This window comes from Hypanus sabinus, chromosome 6 (genome assembly GCF_030144855.1).
Source record: "Hypanus sabinus isolate sHypSab1 chromosome 6, sHypSab1.hap1, whole genome shotgun sequence".
Lineage (NCBI taxonomy): Eukaryota > Metazoa > Chordata > Chondrichthyes > Myliobatiformes > Dasyatidae > Hypanus > Hypanus sabinus.
The window spans coordinates 152,094,926-152,122,858 of record NC_082711.1 but is presented as its reverse complement, the minus strand read 5'-3'; the positions used below and the strand labels follow the sequence as shown (position 1 = coordinate 152,122,858).

The 27,933-nt window shown below is 42.0% G+C and overlaps 1 protein-coding gene across 1 annotated transcript in view; it reads left to right on the top strand.

Annotated features, from left to right (window-relative positions):
* c6h11orf54 (chromosome 6 C11orf54 homolog) overlaps positions 1-24,075 on the top strand; it is a 35,035-nt gene extending 10,960 nt beyond the window's left edge. The window contains exons 4-8 of the mRNA XM_059973188.1: positions 4,888-4,989; positions 7,725-7,901; positions 9,310-9,459; positions 18,292-18,405; positions 23,452-24,075. Coding sequence (XP_059829171.1) covers positions 4,888-4,989; positions 7,725-7,901; positions 9,310-9,459; positions 18,292-18,405; positions 23,452-23,607 — 699 coding nt within the window. The 3' untranslated portion in view covers positions 23,608-24,075. The remainder of the gene's footprint in view (positions 1-4,887; positions 4,990-7,724; positions 7,902-9,309; positions 9,460-18,291; positions 18,406-23,451) is intronic.
* Positions 24,076-27,933: the final 3,858 nt, after the last annotated feature.

Sequence of the window (27,933 nt, the reverse complement as noted above, 5' to 3'; positions counted from 1 at the left end):
ATTGTCTGCCTGGCGTCAGTGCTCACATATCCAGGACTTGTGATATGCACCAGCTGCTCTCAAGATCATACACCGCCTGTTTCCAGGGCTTCATGTGACCTTGATCGGGGTTGGGGCGGTGCTCTGCAGGTGCTCCACCTTGCCCAAGGGTGACCTGCAGGCTAGTGGAGGGAAGGAGCGCCTTACATTACCTTTGGGAGAGACATATCTCCACCCTGCCACCTAGGTACAAGATTAGAAAGGCATTTTAGTTGATGTATTTTCAAAATCTATAGTGCTCTATTAAAATATACACTTAGCTCTTAATTCATTCATATGTCAGCATGATTTATAGATGCAACCATTCTAGCTGTGACTGAGTGGGTGAACAGAAAAGATTTCCTACTCTCAACCATGAAATTGTTTTGTGAGTTCAGTTTGAAGAACTTTTCTGCACTTGCTATACTATGTTAAAAGTGACCACAAGATCATCTATCAGTTGCCATAGTTTGGTTGGCATAAGGGAGATGAATCTGCACTTCAGATAGAACAGTGCTCCCCGTATCATAAAACGTGCATCCTTTAACTTGCTGTTACAGTGGAGCAGTCCTTCCCAGTGCAGTGTCCTGAAAGGACCATTCCCTTTGCGGCTCACTGTTATGCAATGCTCTTCCATCTGGGCCAATCACTCCACTGTTCAAGGTGTGTCCTCGTGGAATGACGAGAGATGTAATATCTGTCCTTTGAACTCTTCCTTTCCCACCATCCTGGCAACCAAAACAACATTCCCTCTTTTTTTTTTACAGGTGTGTGGACCAACCATTGCTCTTGAGTAGAAAATTTTTGTATGGCCTGTAAACTGTGCAGCACTTTAATAAAATGCTATCTAAAAGAATAATCCAGCTATGCGGCAACAAAGGATAGGTGTGTGGGAGCATTTCAGTTACTGCGTGGCCATGCACTTGCTCAGCGCAGAGGGAACAATGACCCAAACGCTCCTTTCTGGTGAAGCAGTGTTTCACGTCACTTCTTCCAGTGTGTCATACTGCACTTGCTGCTCATGACGTGGTGTCCAAGTGCAGTGTTTGCAAAATACATCCTTCCACTCCACAAGAGGGACCCTGACCTCCCAGTCACATGCCACTTTAATTCTCTGCCCTATTCCCCATTCTGCCGTCTCTGTCTTGACTTGACATGATAGCACAGTGCTGTGCAGTCGCAGCAACCCGGGTTCTATTCCTGCCGCTGCCTATAAGGGGTTTTTATGTTCCCCCCCGTGACTCTGTGGGTTTCCTCCCACTGTCCAACGATATATTTATTGGCTCGGACTGCTGTATTTTTTAAGTAGTCGTTACCCTGATAACTCAAAGTTCAAAGTAAATTTATTACCAAGTCCATACTGTATATGTCACCATATACAACCCTGAGATTCCTTTTCTTGTGGGCATTCACAGTAAATACAAGATACTCAATAGAATCAACAGCACTCAACAGGACAGAACAGCCAATGTGCAGGAAAAAACATCCAGCAAACTGTGCAAGCAAAAAAATGAAAGTGGGGAAAAAAAGGACGTAATAATAATCATCAATAAATAAATAACGAGATGAAGAGTCCTTGAAGGTGAGTCCCTAGGTTGTAGGAACAGTTCAGTGATGGGGTGAGTGAAGTAAGACCATAAGACAAAGGAGCAGAAGTCAGCCATTGAGTCTGCTCCGCCATTTTATCATGAGCTGATCAATCTCCCCTTTAGTCCCACTCCCCCGCCTTCTCACCATAACCTTTGATGCCCTGGCTACTCAGACACCTATCAATCTCTGCCTTAAATACACCCAATGACGGTCTGCACTGCCGCCTGTGGCAACAAATTCCACAGATTCACCACCCTCTGGCTAAAAAAATATTTCTTTACCTCTCTGTTCTGAATGGGCATCCCTCAATCATTAAGTCACTCCCTCTTGTACTAGACTCCCACACCATGGGAAACAACTTTACCACATCCACTCTGTCCATGCCTTTCAACATTTGAAATGTTTCTATGAGGCCCCCCCCCCCCCATTCTTCTAAACTCCAAGGAGTACAGTCCAAGAGCGGTCAAACGTTCCTCATATGTTAACCCTCTCATTCCCAGAATCATTCTAGCGAATCTTCTCTGAACCCTCTCCAACGTCAACACATCCTTTCTTAAATAAGGAGCCCAAACTGCACACAATACTCCAAGTGAGGTCTTACCAGTGCCTTATAGAGCCTCAACATCACATCCCTGCTCCTATACTCTATTCCTCTAGAAATGAATGCCAACATTGCATTCATCTTCTTCACCACCGACTCAACCTGGAGATTAACCTTAAGGGTATCCTGCACGAGGACTCCCAAGTCCCATTGCATCTCTGAACTTGAGTTCTCTCCACATTTAAATAATAGTCTGCCCATTTATTTCTTCTACCAAAGTGCATGACTGTACACTTTCCAACATTATATTTCATTTGCCACATCTTTGCTCATTCTCCCAATCTATCCAAGTCTCTCTGCAGACTCTCTGTTTCCTCAGCACTACTGGCCCCTCCACCTATCTTTGTATCATCAGCAAACTTAGTCACAAAGTCATCTATTCCATAATTCAAATCGTTGATATACAATGTAAAAGGAAGCGGCCCCAACGCGGTACCCCTGTGGAACACCATTGGTAACCAGCAGCCAACCAGAATGGGATCCCTTTATTTCCACTCTCTGTTTCCTGCCAAGCAGCCAACGCTCTATCCACATATGTAACTTTCCAGTAATTTCATGGGCTCTTGTTTAGCAGCCTCATGTGCAGCACCTTGTCAAAGGCCTTCTGAAAATCCAAATACACAACATCCACTGCATCTCCCTTGTCTAGCCTACTTGTAATTTCCTCAAAAAATTGCACTTGGCTTGTCAGGCAGGATTTTCCTTTAAGGAAACCATGCTGAGTTCTGCCTATCTCGTCGTATGCCTCCAGGTACTCCATAACCTCATCCTTGACAATCGACTCCAACAACTTCCCAACCACCGATGTCAAGCTAACAGGTCTATAATCTTTTTTTGCTTCCTTGTCCACTTCTTAAATAGCAGAATGACATTTGCAATCTTCCAGTCCTCCAGAACCATGCATGGCCTGGATGGTGGGGTTCTTGATAACGGATGCTGCTTTTCTGTGACAGAGCTCCGTGTAGATATGCTTAATGGTGGGATTTATAGGATTTTCTGTTCAAATGCATTGATATTTCCATACCAGGCCGTGAAGCAACAGTGAGTATACTCTCTACCACACATCTATAGAAGCCTGTCAGAATCTTAGATGTCATACCGGATCTTTGCAAACTTCTGAGAAAGTAGAGGTGCTGCTGAGTTTTCTTTGAAATGGCACTTGCATGCTAGATCCAGGACACATCCTCTGAAATGATAACAATGAGGGATTTAAAGTTGTTGACCCTCTTAATCGGTGATTTTCCCCTCTCTTCCCCTTTCCCATTGAGAACTGACTCATGGACCTCTGGATTCCTCCTCTTGGAGTCAATAATATCTCCAAGGTTGTTGACATTGAGAAAGGGGTTGTTGTTGTGGCACCATTCAGCCAGATTTTCAATCTCCCTCCTATGTGCTGATGTATCTCCCTTTGATTTGATCTATACCATCGGTGTCTTCAACAAATTTAAATATGGCATCGGAACTGTGCTCAAAACAGGTAGAGCAGGGGGCTAAGCTCACAGGCTTGTGGTGCACCTGTGCTAAGGGAGATTGTGGATGAGATGTTGTTGCCAGTTCGTACAGACTGGGGTTTACAAGTGAGGAAATCAAGTATATAGTTGCACAAGGACTTATTGAGGCCAAGGTCTTGAAGCTTATTGATTAGTCTTGAGAGGATGATGGTATTGAATGCTGAGATATAGTCAATGAAGAACATCCAGATGTATGCATCTTTGCTGTCCAGATGTTCCAGGACTGAGTGAAGAGCCAATGAAATGGTGTCTACTTGACCTATTGAGACGGTAGGCAATTTAGAGCGGATCCAAGTTGCCTCTTGGGCAGGAGTTGATTCGTTTCATTACCAGCCTGTCAAAGCACTTCATCACAGTGGATGTAAGTGCTGCTGGACGATAGTTGTTGAGGCAGGCTACCATGTTATCAGACTTCTCAATACGCAGAGCCTACTGCCCTATTGTCTTGTTTATTACTTATTGTAATGTCTGCACTGTTTGTGCACTTTACGCAGTCCTGGGTGGGTCTGTAGTTTAGTGTAGTTTTTTTTCTGTGCTGTTTTTTATGTAGTTCAGTGTAGTTTTTGTACTGTGACATGTAACACCATGGTCCTGAAAAACGTTGTCTCATTTTTACTATGCACTGTACCAGCAGTTATGGTCGAAATGTCAATAAAAAGTGACTTGACTTGACTTGATGTTCCTGTGAGGTACCGATATGATTGACGCCTGCTTGAAGCATTGCTTAAGTGAGAGGCTAAAGATCTCGGAGAGCACTCCAACCTATTGGTCAGCTCTGGTCATTAGTACTCGGCAAAGTAGCACTTCTGGGCCGGATGCTCTCCCTGGATTCACCCTCTTGAAGGATGCTCTCGTGCCGGCCTGTAAATACTCTGGTTCATTCCCTCTGTTCTTTTCATTCTCACCACTCTCTGCAACTTGCTATTCTCTCTTCTGCCTGCAGCTTTGTTGACCCAAGATGCTGGCTTGTTCGTTTTTCACCACTCATTTAATTTACTCTATTTACTCTGTTTTCATTGAAAACCTTGCAGTGCAGTTTAATTGTAACAGTGTTTTCTAGTTTTGTTTTGTTTTGCATTTCCAGCACCTGCAGTTTTTTGATCCAACCATCAAGGGAGATATGATGTAATAAAAAGGACACCGATGTGGTTTTGTTTCTGTTTGCAGATCTATAATCTCAGTACTGTCGCTGAGCAAGTGGAACTGCCTGGTGCCTTCATCCTCGGAGCTGCTGCAACGTCGTTTAAAGCTGTTGGTGTGAATGCAGAGGTACAATTCACTAACACTGCTCCTGAATGTGTTTAGAAACTGCGTACAGTATCCTTATGAAACAAGAACATCACCTTAAAGAATACAGAACAGTAAAGCAGGTCATTTTAGTCTCCAAGTTATTGTGTGATTTCTTATTGATTTAATGGTCTAGTGACATGGTAGATAATTATATTGTGTCATGTGTTTCTGTGCCATGGACCTGATTTTGATCATTATTAACACCCGTAGATGTTTATTGCTGCCTATTTTAATTGAAATGTTGGAAAATGCATGGCCATGCACCTTGGTAGTAGAAATAAATGTGCAAACTATTTTCTAAACAGGGAGAAAATCCAAAAATCTGAGATGCAGAGGGGCTTGGGAGTCCTTGTGCAGAACACCCTAAAGGTTAACTTGCAGGTTGAGTCAGTGGTGAGGAAGTCAAATGTCACGTTAGCATTAATTTCAAGAAGTTGAGAATACAAGAGCAAGGATGTGATGCTGTGGCTTTATAAGGCACTGGTGAGGCCTCAGCTTGAGTATCGTGAAAAGTTTTAGGCCTCTCATCTTAGAAAAGGTGTGCTGGCGTTGGAGAGGGTCCAGAGGAGGTTCACAAGGATGATTCCAGGAATGAAAGGGTTATCATACGAGGAATGTTTGATGGCTCTGCATCTGTATTCACTGGAATTCAGAAGGATGAGGAGGGATCTCATTGAAACCTTTTGAATGTTGAAAGGCCTAGACAGAGTAGATGTGGAAAGGATGTTTCCCTTGGTGGGAGAGTCTTGGACAAGACGGCACAGCCTCAGGATAGAGGGACGCCCTTTCAAAACAGAGATGTGGAGAAATTTCTTTAGTCAAAGGGTGGTGGAATTTGATGCCACATGCAGCTGTACAGGCCAGGTTGTTGGGTGTATGTAAGGCAGAGATTGATAGGTTTTTGATTGGACATGGCATCAAAGGTTACGGGGAGAAGGCCAGGAAATGGGGTCGAGGAGGAGGAAAAAAAAGATTGAATGGTGGAGCAGACTTGATGGGCCAGTTGGCCTAATTCTGCTTCAATGTCTTGTGGTCTTAGTTGCCTTCATATACAGGACCTTGTAAAATTATTCAGCCCCCAACCCTTTGTTCACATAAATGACTATTAAAACCAGAGATTTTGAACAATATAATGAGAGTTTTTATTTGTGAAAAACATGCTCCTTCTTCACTGCAGAGCCCCAAAAACAGGGAAAATTGTTAAGCACGAGAAACTAAAAATACAAAAATGGAAATGTCAGCAGTTCAAAAGTATTCATCCCCTTAGCTCAGTACTTAGTTAAACTACCTCTTGCTGCTATTATGGCCAGTCTTTTTGGATAAGTCCCTATTAGCTTAGCACAATGTGTTGGAGCTTTGTGCTGTGAAAAAAGAAGTACATATTTCATAAATAAAAATTCTAAGTTAATTGATCAATATCCTGTTTTTTTGTAATACAGGCGGAATTTTTTTCTGACACTAGGTTGAGAGCAGTATTTGAATCCAAACGTTTCCGAGACTTCATATAACCATATAACAATCACAGCACGGAAACAGGCCATCTCGGCCCTCCTGGTCCGTGCCGAACTCTTAATCTCACCTAGTCCCACCTACCCGCACTCAGCCCATAACCCTCCACTCCTTTCCTGTCCATATATCTATCCAATTTTACCTTAAATGACACAACTGAACTGGCCTCTACTACTTCTACAGGAAGCTCATTCCACACAGCTATCACTCTCTGAGTAAAGAAATACCCCCTCGTGTTTCCCTTAAACTTCTGCCCCCTAACTCTCAAATCATGTCCTCTCGTTTGAATCTCCCCTGCTCTCAATGGAAACAGCCTATTCACGTCAACTCTATCTATCCCTCTCAAAATTCTAAATACCTCGATCAAATCCCCCCTCAACCTTCTACGCTCCAATGAATAGAGACCTAACTTGTTCAACCTTTCTCTGTAACTTAAGTGCTGAAACCCAGGTAACATCCTAGTAAATCGTCTCTGCACTCTCTCTAATTTATTGTTATCTTTCCTATAATTCGGTGACCAGAACTGCACACAATATCCCAAATTTGGCCTTACCAATGCCTTGTATAATTTTAACATTACATTCCAACTTCTGTACTCAATGCTTTGATTTATAAAGGCCAGCGTTCCAAAAGCCTTCTTCACCACCCTATCTACATGAGACTCCACCTTCAGGGAACTATGCACTGTTATTCCTAGATCTCTCTGTTCCTCTGCATTCCTCAATGCCCTACCATTTACCCTGTATGTTCTATTTGGATTATTCCTGCCAAAATGTAGAACCTCACATTTCTCAGCATTAAACTCCATCTGCCAACATTCAGCCCATTCTTCTAACTGGCATAAATCTCCCTGCAAGCTTTGAAAACCCACCTCATTATCCACAAAACCTCCTACCTTAGTATCATCGGCATACTTACTAATCCAATTTACCACCCCATCATCCAGATCATTTATGTATATTACAAACAACATTGGGCCCAAAACAGATCCCTGAGGCACCCCGCTTGTCATCTGTGACAACAATATTGAAAGTGGGACCTACATGGATTTACTTTTCCTAAATGACTAATTTACTGTGTTTTAATTGAAAACTGCAGTATAGCTTACAGTAAATGTAACAGTATATTTGGAGTTCCGCTAAACAGCGCTCTATGTAAGATGTTCTGTATAAATATATATACATTTTTTTTGTGTTCTGCTTTAGCTTATGCCTAATGTCTTCACTAAAGGAAATGGGAAACCTGACATAAATCACAGTTACAGTGCCAAAATAGACCCAGCCACTGGTGGATTTATCCTGGAGAAATATGGGGAAAAGTGTAAGACCTGCGATTTTGCATTACTGGCTAATTTATACATCAGTGAAGGGAATCCTGGAAAGGTGAGTGAATCATAACTCCATATATTACCTATATGATTGTACGTTCCATGTTCATGAGTCTTTAACATATTAAAACTCTCTCCGTTATTTTTCTCTTGGGATCTGGACCCAACTGACAATAGTAGGATTTATTGACTCTGCACAAAGGAGGCAGTTCACTGATGAGTTTGGAGTTTTCTGTAGACCACATCATCAGATTTCTTTCCATGAAGGAGACTGATAATCTAAATGTGTTATTTCTTCTTTGACCATGCAGTGATTTTATGGTTACTAGATTTAATTTTATATTTACTTAATTACTTTGAATTTCAATTCTCCATCAGTAATGGGGCTAGATTCGAAAGACAGAAATGGATGTGGTCTTAAAATGTTTCTCAGACACGGAATTCATCTTTGAAATGGGAAAGGAAGTGGCTAATGCTCTGTTCAAAGATCGGAATGATGTAAGGTTCTGAGCTGGGCCATTGTCAATTAAAAATAAAACTGGGTCAGATTTGTTTGCCCTACCAACTGGCAGCTAGGAGAGCATCAATAACTCATTCATGCCAAAGTATCATGAATATGGAAATATAATATTGTTGCAGACTTTTCCATTAATATTCTTATCTTAGTCTGTATCCTCCACTGGACAATAATTTTAATGTGTATTCTGTAGGGTCTAGTGCTTTCTCAGCAAATACAACAAATAAACTCTTCTTGGGCTTCCAGCTGGGTACAGGTATTGATTTTAACTGACATTTCGATGACAGACTCTGCCATCTACATCAGGGTTGATGCCAGGGCATGTCTAGTCCGGTGGTATTTCTAACCCTATCGTCCATCCCTCCTGACTGGTTTGTCGTCATCCAATCAGGTTTCTGCTGTCCCACCTTGTTTGCAATTGAATTCCAGTTCTTAGAGCGAGACTTTTGTCTTCATTATAACTCTTTTCCTCTAGTTTTATTTCAATGGCTTCCTTCACCAAGCGGTCCCTTGGCTTGAAAACTTCCAAGGGAGGGTGAATACTTTTTATAAGCATTGTAAATACCACCTGACTAGATATGTCCAGGCATCAACCCTGATGGAGATGCAGAGTCTGTCATTGAAACGTTGATTAAAATCGATATCTGTACCTGGCTGGAAGCCCGAGAAAGGTTTACTCATGAGTATTTTAATGTTTATTTTTGTCAAACTTTATGTCTTAATTTGCAAATATATATAGTGATCAAGTTGGTGTATTAATAAATTCTCATGGTAGTTTGAAATCACACAGCATGATTTAATAAGAAATCGATTATACAATTGTGGTTAATTTTGTTAAGTGCAATTTCAGTGTATGTATTTACATTACATTAGTGGGTTTATAATGGATTTACACAGATTCTTCAGATTGATTTTTGACTTGTGGTTTGATGCTGTTGTTGATTAGGTTGTGGAAGTAAGGAGTTGTAGAAGAACAGGACAAAGTAACTTCGTAAGCTGCATGAGAGAAGCACTTGCAAAACATTTTGGAGATAAACCTGTAGCAATGGGAGGGGCTTTCCTCATTCAGAAAGGAAAGGCCAAGATTCATGTTATGGTAAGTACCAGCGCATGTTGTGTCTACTGAAGATATGTATGGAAAGGTTGGGAGGGGATAAGAACACCACACATTTTCCCATTCATGCGCAAGAATGCTTAATGGAAAAGTAGACACAAGCTACTTAGAGAAAGGAGCATTTAACTATATGTGGTTCAATGCTTCCTCTGGCTGCAGTTTCTTCTCGTATCCTAAAGATGTTCTGGTAGTTTAATCATCCAATGTAAAGTATTCCTTTCTGTAGATAAATGCCAAAAAAAAAATCAGAATTAAAGGGCTTTGTTAGGCTCAAGCCATGGGGGTACAGGAAGAATAGGATTTGCTCTCCTGGGAACCAACATGGACCCAGCACTGAAACGTTCTCCTGGTTTGTTGTTAAATATTCCAATCATAACATAATCATATGTATACACAAGCTTCTGATCACGTTTCAAGATTCCTCTCATTCAAGCACTTACTTATTACTAATTTAAATGAAAGTGGTATCTTTTCAAAGGGAGTCATATATAATTTATACAGCTTATCTCTAAGATAATATTTTACAACCACTAAATTGCTTGTAAAGGTTGTAAAGATTGATTTAATAGTTGTCTTGAATATTCAACATGCATAGGAGCTCACCATTGTTTACAAATATCCAGATTTAGATGAAGTTATATATATCCCATTGATAGTTTTTCTTCTGAATAGGGAGTCTTAGTTTCTATCCATCAGGACTACTTTCTGACTAGGGGTATCATCTGAATTGGAAAGTGAGTTCAGAAATTTTGGGTACTGAGCATTTCCAGCACAGTTTTTAGTTCAGAATTTCAATGTTCCTTTGGCAAATTTTAGATAATTATTTTGCATTTGTACCTCCCCTGGCTTTTCGTCATCTTAAACCTTCAACTTTTTGTTTTTGATGCAATCAGCTCTCTTGCTTCTCTTTGCACCCCTTCCCTTTCTCTGCACCTTCCAACCATCTTACATTTAACTGCTGATGAAAAGTCACAGTCCTGAAGTGTAAACTATTTTTCTCTGCGCCGATTTTGCCTGATCTGCTGAATAATTCCAGTTTCTGGTTTGTTTTTCTTCTAGATTTCCACCACTTGCAGTGTTTTGTATTGCTTCGTTAATGTTTTTTTTTATTTCACTCTCCTTCTCTGCTTTCATGTAGCTCCTACCACCCACGTCATTCAGTCTCTCTTGCTCTCCATGTCCTGATATTCACTTCACTCTCTTCCTTTTAAAATAAGTTTTAATTTGTAATTTCCCTCAATTTTGATGGAAGTTTATCAAACTGAAACATTAACTCTGTTTCCCCTCATCACAGAAGCTGCCTGACCTACTGAGTATTTACAACATTCTCTATTTCTGTTTCTCACTCTGTGAGAGATCGAAGCTCTGGTCCTTGGCTATTGACATGAATTAAAGAAACAAATTCATCCCTGAGGATCTGAACCATTGTTCATGTAATGTATGGAGCTATTTCTTTTAGAACAATGACCTCCCCTCAGCATTACGTATTGCTCTCTTGTCTACACATGCACACTGTTTTCTCTCTCTCTCTCTCTCTCTCTCTCTCTCTCGCTCTCGTTGCAATGTGAATACACCAGCTAAAACCATCTCCAGAGTGTGTGCCTTTATTTAATTGTTAAGTAATCTGCACAGTCACAACAAATTGGCAATGAGTACGAACCTGAATGTCAGAGAATATTGCGACCTGTACTGACAGTGAAGGGACGAAACGGCGAGTGTTAAACAGCACGAGAAAGCCGAAGGACACGTGAGTAACAGTGAAAAATGTGCTGAATTTGAAGTGAAAATGTGGTGACAGTTTCAGTTCGGAAAGTTGACCAGTTTGATAGGGCTCATGGTTGTTATGCTGCGTGTAGTGGGCAGTGCTTGTCGCTCTCACTTTCAGCTTCCGCTGCTGGTGAGCAGACTTGCGAAAAGGAGAGCTGACTGTGCAAGTCTCTCCCTGCCAGTACATAGCCTCACCAACAGCAAGCCTCATGTAGTGCCTCCTCGCTGGCGACACATGGAAACTGAACTCTTTTCGGACTCAGGCTGGACTTCAGAGGATGGGGAGGCCTGGCCCCTGCATATGTAGCACGCAGGCCCGCCAGTGTGCGGACACGCCCTGGTGCTCGTGAACCAGATACCCAGCTATGGGTAAGTAGCCCCACTGCCTTGTGGGCAGCCTCGGGGGAGACGAAGGCTAGAGGAGTAAACTCAGACAGCAAATCCGGAATGGAGCCTCTAAGGCGGCTGGATGTCTTCGCTCATCCTTCCAGCAGCCAAGCTGGAGCCAAATGTATTGCTTCATAAGCTTTCCTTTGGACTACACTGGTGAGGTCAAGAGAGAGATCTTGATGACTGGGCATCTCAGGATCTCCATGGTTTCCACCCAGGTTTGTGATTATGATCATCATCACCCATTGTCCTTTGAGACAGATAGATGCCAGCCACTGAAGGCTGTAGTTGTATATTGTGAGGGTGGAACCTTATTGTAACGCAAACAATGTGGAGGAGCAAAAGAAAACCCTGGCACTTCTTAGCTTAATGGGTGCAGGAATGTACAGTTTCTTACACCACCTGGAAGCCCCTGCAAAGCCAACAAACAAGATGTAGTTTTACAAAATCATATCACTTGAGCCCTAAACTGCTGGTAATAGCTGAGAGATTTAGATTTTACAAACTGAACCAGTCAAAAGATGAAAACCTTTCTGAATACACTGCAGATCTGTGCAAACTTTCCCAGTATTGTGACTTCTGATGCATTCAGGGACAGGTTTGTATGTGGCATGCATAGTCAAAGCACTCAAAAGAGGCTACTGTCAGAAAGAGACTTAACCTTAGAATGGGCATTGACGATTGCAATATCATTAGAGGCTGCAGCACAGGATGTGGCAGAACTACAGAAAAGGAGGTTAGAATATGAAATGCACAAAATGTCTCTGAATTGTGCAAAAAGCCAAGAATGTTATTGATGTGGCAAATCCTCCCATGATGCAAATGACTTGATTCAAAGAAAGTCTGCAGAAAGTGTCATAGACGAGGTCACGTAGAGAGATTGTGCAAGGCAGACAAAAAATACAATCGAGTGAAAAGCCTCAAACACAAAATAAGTAAATGCCTAAACTTACCGAATGTAAAACAGAATCGGACAGCACAGAGTCTGACAAAGGTGAACTGTCATGCCTAGAAATGCATAGTATAACTGAAGCAGATCACAAAATCATCTGGATCACAACAGCTGTGTCTGGTGAAAACTGAAAATGGAGATGGATATAAGGTCAGACTTGTCCATAATTCCAGAGGCTGTGATGTATTGGAAAGTGGAGGGCCAGCTTTGGGCATGAATGGTTGAAAAAAATCCAACGAGGACTGGCACTCAGTCTAAGCTCTCAGTGTGACATCAATGGGCAACGGCAGCCCAAATGGTAGCAAGAACCAGAGACTGGCACAGATGATTATTGTTAATGAGGAGATGTTTGAGAAGGGGATTGGTAAAGTCAAAGGCATGAGACCAGAATTGAACTGGATGAAACAGCATCATCAAGATTCCAGAAAGTGTGCCCAGTGCCTTACGCTAAAGTAGATGCTGAAGTGCAGAGCTTGGAGGCATCTGGAATTCTCTTCAAGGTTGACTGGAGTGATTGGGCCACGTACATTGTACCGATGATCAAGAAAGGGAAGGCTGGAGCTGTTTGCGTATGTGGGGATCTCTAGGTGGCTGTCAACCTGGTGTAGAATCTTCTGCCAAAAATAGAAGACGTTTTTGCGTCTTAGGCATGAGTGAAGAGGTTTTCAAAGGTTAACATGTCACAAGCCTATCTGCAAATGGAGATAGAGGAGTCAAGTAGGAAGTTCCTCTCAATCAACACTCATAAGGGACTGTTCCAGTATAATCGTCTTGTCTTTGGCATGGCATCAGCTCCAGCAATTTGGTCCATTGCTCTTTGCCAAGTGCGCCAATATATCCCAGGAACACAATGTTACCTTGATGACATCATTGTGACTGGCAAAAATGACGAAGAGCACCTCCAGAACCTTGGTAAAGTGCTTACCAGGCTGAGTGAGTACAGTCTGCGTACAAAGAGAGAGAAATATGAGTTTTTCAAGAATAAAATATCATATTGTGGACATGTTATTGACAAGCCTGGGTTACATAAGTCACAAGAGAAGATTGAAGCAGTGCTACAGGCACCCAAACCAGAAAATGCGCCACAACTCAGGTCATGTAAACTACTACTGCCAGTTTCTCTCAAACATTGCTACAGTGCTGTACCTAAGATGTGAAAAAGCATTCAAAGAAACAAAGAGACTAATAACATCAGATGAACTGCTCTCCCATTGTGACCTATCCCTGCCTGTCAGACTGGCGTGTGATGCATCGCCATATGGTATTGGAGCCATTTTGTCACACACTATGAAAGATGGATCTGAATGCCCAATTGCATTTACTTCAGGATCACTGACGAGTGCAGAGTGCTACTACACACAGATCAACCGAGAGGTCTAGTACAGGGAATAAAGAGTTCCATCACTACCTCTATGGCCAAAAGTTTACACTCATGGCAGATTCCCAGTCCTTTGTGTCCATTTTCAATCCCCGGAAAGGAATTCTAGTGATGACTGCTACCCGGTTACAATATTGGGCACTGTTCCTAGAAGCCCACACTTATGACACAGAGTTCAAGGGCACAAAATAACAAGAAACGTCGATGACTTGTCACGTCTTCCGCTATTAATAACTGAAGAAAAAAAGTCTTCATACCGTGACTCAGCAGAATTGTTCCACACCGCATTGGTGGACCAGTTGCTGTGAACAAATTCTGAAATGGAAAGTGAAACAAGGAATGACTCAACATTGTCAGAAGTCTGTGAAATCACCGTCCAGCTCATGGTAACTATGTTTCCAGAGTTCTCAGTGAGACGAGACCAATTGTTGGTATGTCAAAGAACCCTAATGTGTGGATCTTGTGTTGTGCTTCCCTCTAAACTGTGCACTAGAGTGTTAGAGAATCTGTGTAAAGGACACCAGGGTACAGTCTAGATGAAGAGTCTCACCAAGAGCTATGTGTGGTGGCCGGGAACAGATAAACAGATTGAAAACTTGGCCTAAAGCTGTTCAGGATGCCAAAAAGTTCAAAATGCACAGCCACAGGCACTGTTAAAGAGTATGATAAAGAGTACATATTAACTTTGCTGGGCCATTCATGGACTCCATGTTTCTGATTGCTGTGGATGCTCATTCTAAGTGGCTGGAGGTTATACCAATGAAGTCAACCACCTTAGCAAAGACTATCTTTGCCAGAAATGGCTTACCAGAACAAATTGTGAGTGACAACGAACCACAATACACAAAAGAAGAATTCCAACTGTTTGTGAAGAAAAATGGCATCAGACATTTCAAGTCAGCTCTTCGCCACCCAGCAACGAATGGGTTAGCTGAAAGGTTTGTCCAAACCTTCAAGAAATCCATTAAAGTGATGGACAAGGAGTACATTTCTCTACAGCACAAGGTGGACAACTTCCTTTTTTGTGTATCGGAACTCTGTACTTGCAATGACAAACCAAACACCTGCAATGCTGTTCATGAGCAGGAATCTGAGATCTCGCATTGATCTCCTGAAACCAGGCTTGCGGAGGGAAGTACAGAATAAACAGTTCAACCAGTTGCCAAGTGAAGCAGCAAGGAGCTTCGAGATGGGACAGGAAGTCCTAGCGTGTGATTACCAAAAAGACAAATGGAAGTCTGGTAGCATACCTACAAGAAATGGACCACTGATGTTACGCAGTGGATGTTAGAGATCAGACATGGGGATGTCATGTGGACCAGATACTGGATGATTGACTGAAGAACACAGCTGAGTCAACTACATCCAACAAGATGAACACATTACAGTCTCACAGTGATGATGTCACTGACAGTAACATGACACTGGAAGCCAAGAACCTTAATCTTAGACAAGACACTTGCCAAACCTGATGCCATCACAGAGGTCCAGAGGCACTATGAGAACATTATCGTTGATAAAACACCTGCCAAACCTGATGCCATGCCACAGGTCCAGAGGTGCTATCCTAAAAGAAACAGAACTCCACCCAAGTGACTGAACCTTTAGGACTGTGAAGTTAGTTATGGACTGTCATTGTGAAAGCATGTTTATTTGGAATATGGGTTTCTGAAAGTGAGATTGAATGTCTTGTACATGCACAGTTTATGTTGCATAAAGGGGAAAGAAATGTAATGTATGGATCTATCTCTTTTAGAGCAATGTCACCCCCTCCCTTTGCACTACGTGTTGATTCATTCTCCCCCTTCTCTCCCCCCTTCTCTCCCCCCTTCTCTCCCCCCTTCTCTCCCCCCTTCTCTCCCCCCTTCTCTCCCCCCTTCTCTCCCCCCTTCTCTCCCTCTCCTCCCAGTTCCCCCTTCCCCTCCTCTCTTTCCCCCCCTCTATCCATCCCCCTGCATGCATTGATTTATTTCATTGATATGTAGTTGTGCATAGACTCAGCAGTTCCAACAAATTGCTGTCTAGATTTTGCTGGTTTGAGTGTAGAGTTACTAAGGTGACTAGTAAGATAACTGCCTGGGGTTACTAAGGTTCTGGATTTCTGTCTCTATGTATAACTTGGAGCTGTTTTGACACCAGGCCCCCTTCCCACTTCTCCTTTGCTTTATACTTCCCAACATGCTGTCAGACACTTGAAGACAAGTGGGGTTTAAGCTGGTGCCAATGAAGCAAGTGGTGGGAATTTCTCAGAAGCAGCAGATTTCTTGGGCTCCTGGTTGTATCTTTGAATACATAGCTGAACAATCTCATCAGTACTGCTTCATCAGAAGGGCTCCATGTTTGACAATATTTTTAGATTGGGTGGAACAAGCCAGATTGTTGTTTGTGGCGTCCACGTGTGATGACTTCTGTTAGTTTTCTTCAAGAACAAACAAGCCCCTGTTCTCTTGATGAGCAAGCTTTAAGTGAGAACAGGTGTTGAGAACAAATGACAGCGATGGCTAGCAGTATCCCTCATAGGTCAGTGCCTTGATCTGATTCCACTCACCATAAAATCGGTCCATCACTCTGACTTGCCAATAACCTTTGAATTCAGCATTTACCCAGAACAGCAAAGGACGTTTTTCTTTAATTCAGAAGACAATTCTGGCCAGCTTTAAGTCAAGGTAATTAACAGTGATTTTCTTTGCAATGGGTGTTCATTTTTGGTGAACTCCAGGAATAATCAGAAGCATTATTTATCGGAGGACTCAGTCTACCTTTAGAGGTCCAGAACTAACAGCATTTCAATGGGCTTTTGGGAAAAACCTTACTCAAAGGTATCGTGCATCTTTGGGATCATGCATTCCTCACTGCCAAATAACAGGGGGGATCTTTAGAAGGATCTCAGATGCTAAGGTAGTGAGGAAAATTTTCACCCAATTTATGTGCCAACTTTAACAAGTGGATTTTTGCATGCAACCGGAGCCACTTGAGATGCTGTTTGTATTTAGATCTAAAGATGGAATATAAAATTTAGTAATCAATCATTTAATATGCGCTTGTTTTGATAAGGATACAAAGCAAGCAGCATGCAATTAATCAGTGCAAGAGCACATTATTGGAGTAGTTGCCAGAGGACTAGACTATTGATTTTTGGAAACTTGAGTTCGAATCCCACCACGACAGTAGTGGAATGAAAATTCAAGTAATGGGAAAAAAAAAGGAAAAACATTTTTGAACCATTAATGGTGACCATGAAAGTATAGGAAGAAAATTAAAATTGACTGTTTTACTAATGTCCTACGGGGCAGAAAATCTGCCATTCCTACTTGGTCTGGGCTAAATGTGACTTCAGATTCTTAACTACCTCCTCAGTTCACACCACTCCAGGATAGCAAATAAATAATGGTATTGCCTCCAATAGAAGGACATCCCTTTAGAACAGAGATGAAGAGGAATTGCTTTAGCCAGCAAATGGTGAATCTGTGGAATTCATTGCCACAGACAGCTGTGGAGGCCGAGTCATTGGGTGTATTTAAAGTGGAGGGCTGGTATGTTCTTGCTTAGTGAGGGCATCAAAGGTTACGGGGAAAAGGCAGAAAAACGGGGTTGAGAAGGATAATAAATCAACCATGATGGAATGTTGGAGCAGACTCGGACCAAATGGCTTAATTCTGCTCCTATGTCTTTTGGTCTTTGCTTCCAGCTGAATAAACTAAAGAAGTAATCCACTTCTTGGAACCAAGTCTAGATGGGGAACAGGAAACCAACTCTAAAGGGAATGTGCAAATTAAACATTTCCATTTCCTTGAGGTTCTGATAAATAGATGCACGGCGTTGGTGGGGCATATGTCTAAGGTGGGGCTCCTCAACTTCGGAACCATTGTGAACCACATGCCTAATTAGGAGAAGGTTATCCAAGCTGCCAAGAAAGTGCCTACCTTTGTTGATTAGGTTGTTCCCAAGCTCCGTGATAAAACCATTGACAGGAGGAAAAATGTACTTTATCTGTGAGCTGGTATTATCAATGTAAGGTTGACGTCATGATGATATAATTCAGCTCGGTGAGCTGCACCATATTGTGACCTCAGAAGGTTACTCCCAGGGTTTGAATTACCGCTCAGTGCCCAAGAGATTGCAAGCTTCTCCTCTGTTTGGAGCCACTTTTGCAAGGAATCCGATCATTTGTTTTATCTTGAGTAGCTGGCAATTCATTCTCTAAAACAAAAGATGGGTGCACAAATGTAATATGAGACAGTATCGTTAAAAATACCTCTGTTGCTATAACTGGTATTTTTTTGGTTTAAGTACTTGAAGTCCTTGATATTTTTTTTCTCTTTTCCAGCCTGACTTTTCTCCCTGTCCTTTGAACAGTGATGAGGAGGTAAACAAATGGCTGAAATTCTTTGACATGAGTGCTCCCCTCATCTGCCAGTCTGTGTTTGTGTCTCATGACCTGGTAGGTAACAAAGCCTATTACAAATGTTACATTTTCAAGCACTTCAAATTCAGAGTAATAAACGCTTGATTACTTGATTTCTGTAATTTAGTTTAATAGTAGTAGACGGCTGCCGATCCCAGGGGATCATGGGTTTGTGCCTCTGGTGGATTGTGTCCTCTCCAGGGCAGGAAGATTTGTTGTCTGCCTGTGCAGCGACCCCCTTCTCCATGTCACTGATGTAGTCCAAGGGAAGGGCAAGCGCCAATACAGCTTGGCACCAGTGTCGTCACAGAGGTTGCCAGAGTGAAGTTGTAAACAACATCAAACTGCCTTAGGGACCCTGGCTCCGGATTTCTGCCTTGAGGTTTATCCCAAAGCCTTTCCCATGGGTGGATATGGCCACAAGGCAGCAGAGATTTAAAATCAACGTTCTCCTTCTCCTAGGTGGGCTGCTGTCCAAGGCTGACAAGCCCCACCTGCCTGATTTGATTTGAGGCACCAGTAGTCTGCCTTTTCCCCTTCTCTTGTCGGTTTCTCCGGGCCTGGTAGCTAAGCCACATGTGAGGGCCAAGAGTTGGACTTGGTTGTCAGAGGCTGTTAGAGATGCAGGGCATTTGGAGCACTTTATAGGTAGTGGGAGCTTATTCCCACTACCACTCCAGGCTATGACAACCTTAGAAACCATTCAGTTTAATACTTACTACATAATTATACTGAAGCAGTTTCTGTTTTTCTTTATTTTAGCTTTATAAAATAACTTGTGATAGGAACTTATTTTATAAAGGAAGTTTTCAGTTTCACAGTGTCTTTTGATCAGCTTATAGATGTGCAATGGAGAAATTGATGTGAAGATATTAAGCTCAGGTGCTTTTGGCCAGGGAAGTGGATCTGTGGAGTTGTGCAGAATATTAGCTGCCGGTATTCCTGCCCCTTACATCCATAGTGATTCCTGCTTCTCACATCCGTAGTGATTCCTGCTCATTTGTTTGTAGTTGTCACTGTCAATACGTCAGGGTTCCCAGTGCCCATCGTGAGCCGGTAGACTGCATTCCATGAGGGAAAGAAAGAGTGCAGCTGCAGAAAGAGAGGAAAATAAAAGAAAAAGAAAAAACATTTTATTTTCCCTTCAGCTGACACTCTTCAGATTTTGGAATCTTGCCGGGATGAGCTGCATACTGAATTACAGTACAATCGTGCAGGCCTCCGTTAGTCTTGATAGACCATGGATTTGCACCTTGGAAAGTTTCCAGTATGGAAGACTGGCAGTTGCCCAAGCTGCAAGTCTCCCCTCTCCACCCCACCAATGTTGTCCAAGGGATGGGCATGACCCATACAGCTTGGCGCCGGTGTGGTCGCAGAGCCATGTGTGGTTAAGTGCCTTGCTCAAGGACGCACACGCAAGCCTCAGTCAAGGCTCGAACTAGTGACCTTCAGATCACTAGACGAACGCCTTAACCACTTGGTCACGCGCCAACACAACAATACAATATTAAATGCAAAATGACCTGGAACTTGGAATATTTTATAAAAAAAAATTGGAGTTAACATGGCACTAACCCTAAACCTAAAGCAATGTATCTGTGATGAGATCAATTGCTTCAAGCTTCAGATTAGCTCAATAGCTGTACCTAGCTTGAATGTGCTACAATAGAACAGGTACATGGGGCCGGGAACGTTTCACTGGGTTGATTTGAGATCAGGGCCTTGAAAGGGGAGTTGGGAAATCTATGTGTTCAGGAGGCCAGATCGTGGGTTAACTGGGAACTAGGCAGAGCCCTGAAATGCAAGTTCAGTAGGTGGAGGTGAGGGTGATCAATGCAATGTATTGTAGAGGTAGTGGTGTGGGTGAAAGGAGTGTAATGTAATGGGAGTAGAAGTAATTAACCATGTAGTGGTCATAACTGGGACATATAGGGGAATGGGGATTACACCAGGGGTACTTCAAGCAGTGCATTATATGGGAAATGGTGTTATATGATGTGCATAAATAACATCTCAAAAGCAAAGTCAACTCCAATTGGGAAGTGCCCAACTCTATTTCTGGAGTAACACAGTAGTAACTGAGGACGTATTTAAAGTATTTCACTCGGAAATAGATTTCAGGCCAGGCTAATTAATCACCCAGCAAACTGCTTGAAGAAGGTTAGAATTTTATTTGCTTGTGTGAACATGAATCACTTAAATAAATTCCCCACTGCTCACAGGGAATACTCAGCTATCAGGAATCATCTGTGGAGTGAGAGAGTTAGCAAATTAGTTATCTAGGAGCTAACAAGGTAATGTTAGAAGTCAAACATCTGTGAGATTGCTGAGGAGGAGAAGTGGAGAGAACACTGAGACTGTCTGTGATAGAGATCAAAAGAGACTGAATTACCCTAATAAACTCTTCTGTCTTCCAGCTGGGTACAGGTATCGATTATGCCAATGTTTCAATGACATACTCTGCCATCTTCTTTAAGGATGATGCCTGGGCATATCTAGTGGGGTGGTATTTATACCCCTGTATTCTGTCCCTCCTTATTGGTTTGTCCTCATCCAATCAGGTATCTGCTCTCCTGCCTTGATTACAATTGAATCCCCGTTCTTACTTTGAGCGAGACTTTTGTCTTTGTTAAAGTTCTTTTCCTCTAGTTTTATTTCAATAGCTTCCTTATCAGGTGGTTCCAAAATCCCTTGGCGCGGCACAGTAGTTTTGTGCCATCAAAGTCAGTCCTCAGACCATTGCAAGTACAGTGATCTGCTGCCGCTAAAGCACAGGAGGTGTATCCATTTATTTGGGCTACTCAGAGAAATCAGTGGTAATCATTTTGTAGACATTTGTTTTCACTTTGACATGAAAGAGCCTTTTTTTTCTGTTGATCAGTGTCAAAAAAACAGATATATCCACTGTGATTCAATGTAAAACAATAAAACATGAAAACTTCCGGGGGGGGGGGGTCGTGAATACTTTCTATAGGCACTGTAAATACCACCGGACTAGCTATAGCTAGGCATCATCTCTGAAGAATATGGCAGAGTTTGTCATTGAAAGAATGGTTATAATCGATACTTGTATCCTGCCGGAAGCCTGAGAAGAATTTATTTGTCATATGCACTGGGAATTAAATCCAATACCTACCACACACACACACACACACACACCCACCCATTTTGGGTAGAGGGCCTTCATCAGGACTGACAGTATTGATGGTGTTGTCAGTTGAGGAAGGCTGCTGAAGGCTTGTCCTTGTCTGATGAAGATGGTGGAGAGAGGAGGAAGAAACAGGTGCTGGAACAATGAGATAGAAAACACAGCCCTTGCTGAAAATCTGAAACAGAAAAAAATGCTAGAAACATTCAGGCAGTGTTTGTGGAGTGAGAGAGAGAGAGAGAGAGAGAGAGAGAGAGAGAAAAGGTTTAATGTTATAGGTTGATGAACTTTCTTCAGAATCAGCCTGTGAAAATAGAAATGGGAAAGACCTGTATCATGAGTAAGATGCAGTTCTTGCACAGGCCTTCTTTGAGGCAGCCTTTAAAGGCAAAGAATATAGTAAGAGCAGGATTGGAATGGAGAATTAAAATGGCAGGCAGTTGGAAGTTCTGGGACCCCCTTACCTACTGAATGGATCTGTTCTGCAGAGTGATTTCCATCTGGTTTCACCTAAGTAAGGCAGATCACAATGCAAGTGAATTGCAGCTTCACCTGGTAGGAGTGATTTTGTGCCTTGATGATGTGAGGAAACGTGATTAAAGACAGCTGATGCATCTCATCAATTATTTGAATGATATTTTGGCCTTTAGATTGCACACTGTGCTGTTGAGTATTACGCCAATGGTTTCCAGCTGGTTTGGCTGCCACTGATGATTTTGCATTTCTCTTTCATGGTAAAAGATGCAGCAATAAACTCGCTCAAGATTAAGCTGCTTCCGTTGACACATCTTTGCACGGATGAAGCAGATGTAAAATTGCAACATATTTCAATTTCTCTCTGTTTTAATCAAAACCAATATATGTAGCATAATTGGTTTTCAAGTTTTCTAATACAAGTGTAACAGAAAGGTGCAAAGCCTTCACCAGATTCATAGAAAAGTACAGTACAGAAAAAGGCCCTTTGGCCCATTAAGTCTGTGCTGACCCAGGAGCTTGAAGTACATTTATTTTTACTGTCTCCTGTATTTGATATAATTTCTTCTATATATTTTTTTAATTTCTATTATCTCTGGGGTCTTGTGCACTAATTTTAACTTTACTGTTTAATAGACATATACTTACAGTAATTCTGTTTTTTCTTTCCATATTTATTTATCATGAATTGACTTTATTACTTACATCATATACATAAGGAGTAAAAATCTTTACATTATGTCTCTGTCTAAATGTGCAAAGTACAATTTGTAGTCATTTATAATAAATAGTGAGTACAATATAACATAGAAATACAATTGTATCTGCCTGAATTAATCAGTCTGAAGCTGTCTCGGAGCCTGTTAGTCCTGATTTTTTTGCTGCGGTACCGTTTCCCAGATGGTAGCAGCTGGAACAGTTTGTGGATGTGGTGACTTGGGTCCCCAATGATCCTTCGGGCCTTTTTTACACACCTGTCTTTGTAAATACTTTGTACTGCTACCATAAAGTTAAATTTCACGACAGAGTGGTGCGGACAGCCCAGCACATCTGCAGTTGTGAACTTCCCATTATTCAGGACGTTTACAAAGATAGGGGTTTAAAAAGAGCCCGTAGGATCATTGGGGACCCAAGTCACCCCAACCACAATCTTCTAGCTGCTACCATCCAGGAAACAGTACCGCAGCATAAAAGCCAGGACCAACAGGCTCCGGGACAGCTTCTTCCACCAGGCCTTCAGACTGGTGAACTCATGCTGACTTCAGTTTACTCTATATTACATAGACAGTTCTATTTATTATAAATTACTATGATTGCACATTTTGATGGAGACGTAACATAAAGATCTTTACTCCTCATGTATGTGAAGGATGTAAGACATAAAGTGAAGACATAAAGACATAAATGATAAACCGGAACCTGTTTCTGACATTAACAAAATCTGCCTTTTTTACCTGAAGGGATTTGATCTTCGGGTTGAACATACCCATTGCTTCAGCCATCATGGAGAGGGTGGACATTACCACTACGACACCACCCCGGACTCTGTAAAATACCTGGGCTACTTCCTGCCAGCAGACATCCTTTATCGCATTGATCGACCAAAGAAAACTTAAATTGGACGTGATTAGCAGCATTTCTAGCCTATCATTTTGAAACTATGAAAACATTCTCAGTTCCTAGACAGAACATCCATGCTGTTGTAATGATTTCCATAAAGTGTCTCAATAAGGGTTATGGTTACATGTAAAGACGAATGTAGTAAATTTCCCCATTATGTTTGGTTTAGTGTGAAAAGATAATAATGCCATTTATGGTCAATTTGGATCATCTGTTGAGTGAATTTAAAGTGCGTGAATCTTGGCTAAAGTATTAGTGATTACAGGGTTTTCAGTGACAGCGAAGTGAATTTGAAGTCATTATTGTGATCTATTTTTTTTCCCATAGTTTAATGGTAAATGCAGGTTAAGTCTGGGCATGAAAATGGATCATTGATTGACGTGGTGTCTAATTTGTACAGAATACTGTTCAGATTGTGTCATAAATTGCAGTTGTGTGAAATAAATGTAAGTGCCCCTGCTGAAGTGAATGCTTAAGGACATTTTTACTATTTATGGCTTGGAATTAAGATTCAACAACTCAGAGCCTCTGGGATCCATTATTTGTGAATAAAAAGTACAGTAGTTAGAAACAGTTATATTCTTAATACTTTAACACCAAATATATAAAGACATTTTGAAGAAATATCTGAAAATTTGATAGTCTGAGATGGAATAATGAGTACAGATTTTGATAGGAAAATCTAAATTCATTATTTCTGAATATTTTTTGTTAATTAAATTGAAAAAAAACCCCTAATTTACCTTTCATTTAATATTCAGATACTTTGTTAATTACTTGGCAATTTCAAATTAGTACCAACATAATTGTCACCTCTTTTTGGAAGGATGGTGATACATTTTAATTAGTTGGAGCCACGATATGAGGCATGGGAATGGCATCCTCAAAGGTTCATTTATTATCTAAGTTTACAATTCTGAGATTTGTCTTCTCCAGATAGTCATGAACAAAACCATGGAAGTCAGTTTAAACTTTTCCCCCCGCTCAAAAAAAACTTCCAAATTGCCCCAAATTTAAATTGTAATGGCAACAAGAACCTCAGCAGCCCCCCCACGCAGAAAAACAAAGCAGCGAGCTATGACAACATCAAACCCCAACCCTCCTGCACAAAAACTTACAAATTGCATCAAACTTAAATCGCACAGCAAAAGTGTCAACCACCCCTGCCGAGACACACAGAAACACAAATTGGTGAACTGGGAGAATGAATCGGTGAACCCCCAACCCCTCCTTCACCCAACATGAAATCACTCAACAACAAGAAAGAATTAGATTAGATTCAACTTTATTGTCATTGTGCCAAGTACAGATACAAAGCCAATGAAATAAAATTAGAATCTAACCAGAAGTGCAAAAGAATAGTGTTATTTACACAATAACTGCGAATAAAAAGTGCTATAGTACACAAATATAAAAGTACTGAGACAGTACAATATGGGTGCAATACTGCTTAGCGCTGTGATGTGAGGTTCAGCAGGGTCACAGCCTCAGGGAAGAAACTGTTCCTGAGCCTGTTGGTGCAGGAGCGGAGGCTCCTGTAGCAACTAACGGATAGGAGGAGAGTAAAAAGTCCATGGTTAGGGTGAGATGCACCCTTGATGATGCTTTTCACCCTGCCCAGGCAGTGTTTATGGTAGATGTTCTCAGTGGTGGGCAATTGAGTGCCGGTAATCCACTGGGCAGTTTTCACCATTTGGTGGAGTGCTGTGCTGTCCGATACGGGACAATTGCCATACCACACTGAGATGCAGTTGGTGAGTAGGCTCTCATGGTACAGCAGTAAAAGTCCATCAGTATCCTGGGACAGAGGTGAGTTTTCTTGACACTCTGCAGGAAATAAAGGTGCCATTGTGCCTTTTTGATCAGGATGGAGGAGTTCAGCGACCAGGTGAGATCATCGGAAATGTGGACACCAAGGAATTTGAAGCTTGATACAGCTCCGTTGATGTAGATGGGGACATGAGTGTGGTTCTTAGCATGCCTGAAGTCCACAATGATCTCCTTGGTCTTCTGAGTGTTGAGGGCCAGATGGTTGCTGGCACACCATGCGGCCAGGTGCTGGACCTCGACCCTTTAGGCCAAGGTCCAGCGAAAACAGAATATAAAGGACACAAAACTGAAAAAGAGTCCATAAATCGCAGATCTTTGGTAACATCCCCTGACGGTCTTGTGGCCTTGGTGGGGGGGCAATTTGAATGCAAAGGCAGAGTAGCGGGGAGATAAGCAGTCATATGCAGACACCTTATCTGGCAGAGATCTCTCACAGCGTGGCAAGATGCAGGCAGTCGGTGCTGAACCCTTGCTCACCCCGATGTTTCAATCTGCCTTGATGCTTGAGTTCAGAATCAGAATCAGACTTTAATCGCCAAGTACCTGTGCACATACAAGGAATTTACTTCCAGCAGATGTTGTCTCTCTGCTCATAACAATAATAATGATAAATATAAATGAAAATATAGATTATACATACAGGTAGTGCAATCCAAGTAATAGCCGACAGTTAACCGGCAGTTAACTGTTCAGCAAAGTGACTGCAGTAGGGAAAAAACTTCTCCAGTGCCTATTAGTCTTAGTCTGGAGGGATCTGAAGCACCTACCAGACGGAAGCAGTTCAAACAGTCCGTGCGCAGGATGGAAGGAGTCCTTTATGATGTTCCCCGCCCTCTTCTTCAACCTGGAAGAGTACAGGTCCACAATAGAGGGCAGGGAGGCTCCAATGATGCGCTCGGCAGTCCTCACTGTGCGCTGTAGTCTGGTTCTATCCTGCTTGGTGGCGGCTCCAAACCACACAGTGATGGAGGTGCACAGGACAGACTCAAAGACTGCAGTGTGGAACTGCAGCAGCAATTCCTGAGGCAGACCATATTTCCTCAAGAGCCGCAGGAAGTACATCCACTGCTGGGCCTTCTTCAGGATGGAGCTGATGTTCTGCTCCCACTTCAGATACTGAGAGATGGTGGTTCCCAGGAACCTGAAGTTCCCCATGGTGGACACAGGGCTGCCGAGGACTGTGAGGGGGGATATAAGAGGGGGATGTCTCCTGAAATCCACTATCATCTCCTTTGTCTTGAGCGTGTTCAGCTCCAGATTGTTCCGACTGCACCAAAGCGCCAGTTGGTCCACCTGCTGTCGATATGCAGACTCATGATTAATGGACATTTTAGTTGGAGTTGATCATCTAAGCTTTGCCATGAGACCCACGCTCATCTCCTAGAATGTTCTTGGAGACAGCAGAGCACTAGATCACTCAGTCATCTCCAAACTGTAAATTGCAGGCTCTAACAGTTCCAGAAACCGTTAAGACAAAGAGAAGATGTACCGGAAGTGAAGTAAACAGTGACGTGGACCACCTGGAAAACATCACCAAAGGAGCAGTTTGCTGGTGCCATCTTGACCTGATTTTGTTACCAACCTAAAATGTTACGACACAAATATTCTTTGATATATTCTTTAAATTTACAGCGGTGGAATGTCACCGATGAAATGGGAAATCGGAGGAAAGAAAGAAAGAAGGATTACCTTTATTTGTCATATGTACATCAAAGCATACAGTGAAACATGTTTGTATGAACGACCAACACAGTTGAGGACATTCTGGGGGCAAGAGTCACCATGCTTTCAGTGCCAACATAGCATGCACATAATTTACTAGCCTTAACCTAATCTGTATGTTTTTCTGGAATGTGGGAGGAATTCTGGAAGAAACCCACGTGGTTAAGGGGTTTCTTCCATACAAATTCCTGAAAGACTGCGGACGAGAATTGAACAACAGCTCCGTAAAGTGTTGGCAATTTGGGTTATTTAAATTACAAAGATACAGAGAACTAAGAAGAATGGAGAGGACTAAACAATTTGTTAAATTTATGTTCTTGCAATCCGCAAATGTTGAACAGAATAAGTCAAGACTAAGATAATTATTTTTGAATGTTTGAGAAAGCAGTCTGGCATTTCAAGATCAAAGGACTTCAAAAAATTGAATCAACTTGAGTTTGGCCTTGAGCTAAGTCTGTAAATTTCTTTTTGTTTGGTAAAACTACAGTGTTCATTTATTTCCACTGGATAAACATTCTTTTTATTTACTGATCACAAATATTGGATGTGGAAGAAGGAGGCAGATCGGACACCTGCAGGTTTGCTTTTTGTTTTTCTGGTGATTCAGTGACCATGAGAAATGCAAGCAACGCACACAAAATGCTGGTGGAACTCAGCAGGCCAGACAGCAACTATGGAAAAAAGTACAGTTGACGTTTCAGGCTGAAACCCTTTGGCAGAACTGAAAAAAATGCTAAGGAGTAGTTTTGAAAGGTGGAGTGGGGAGAGGG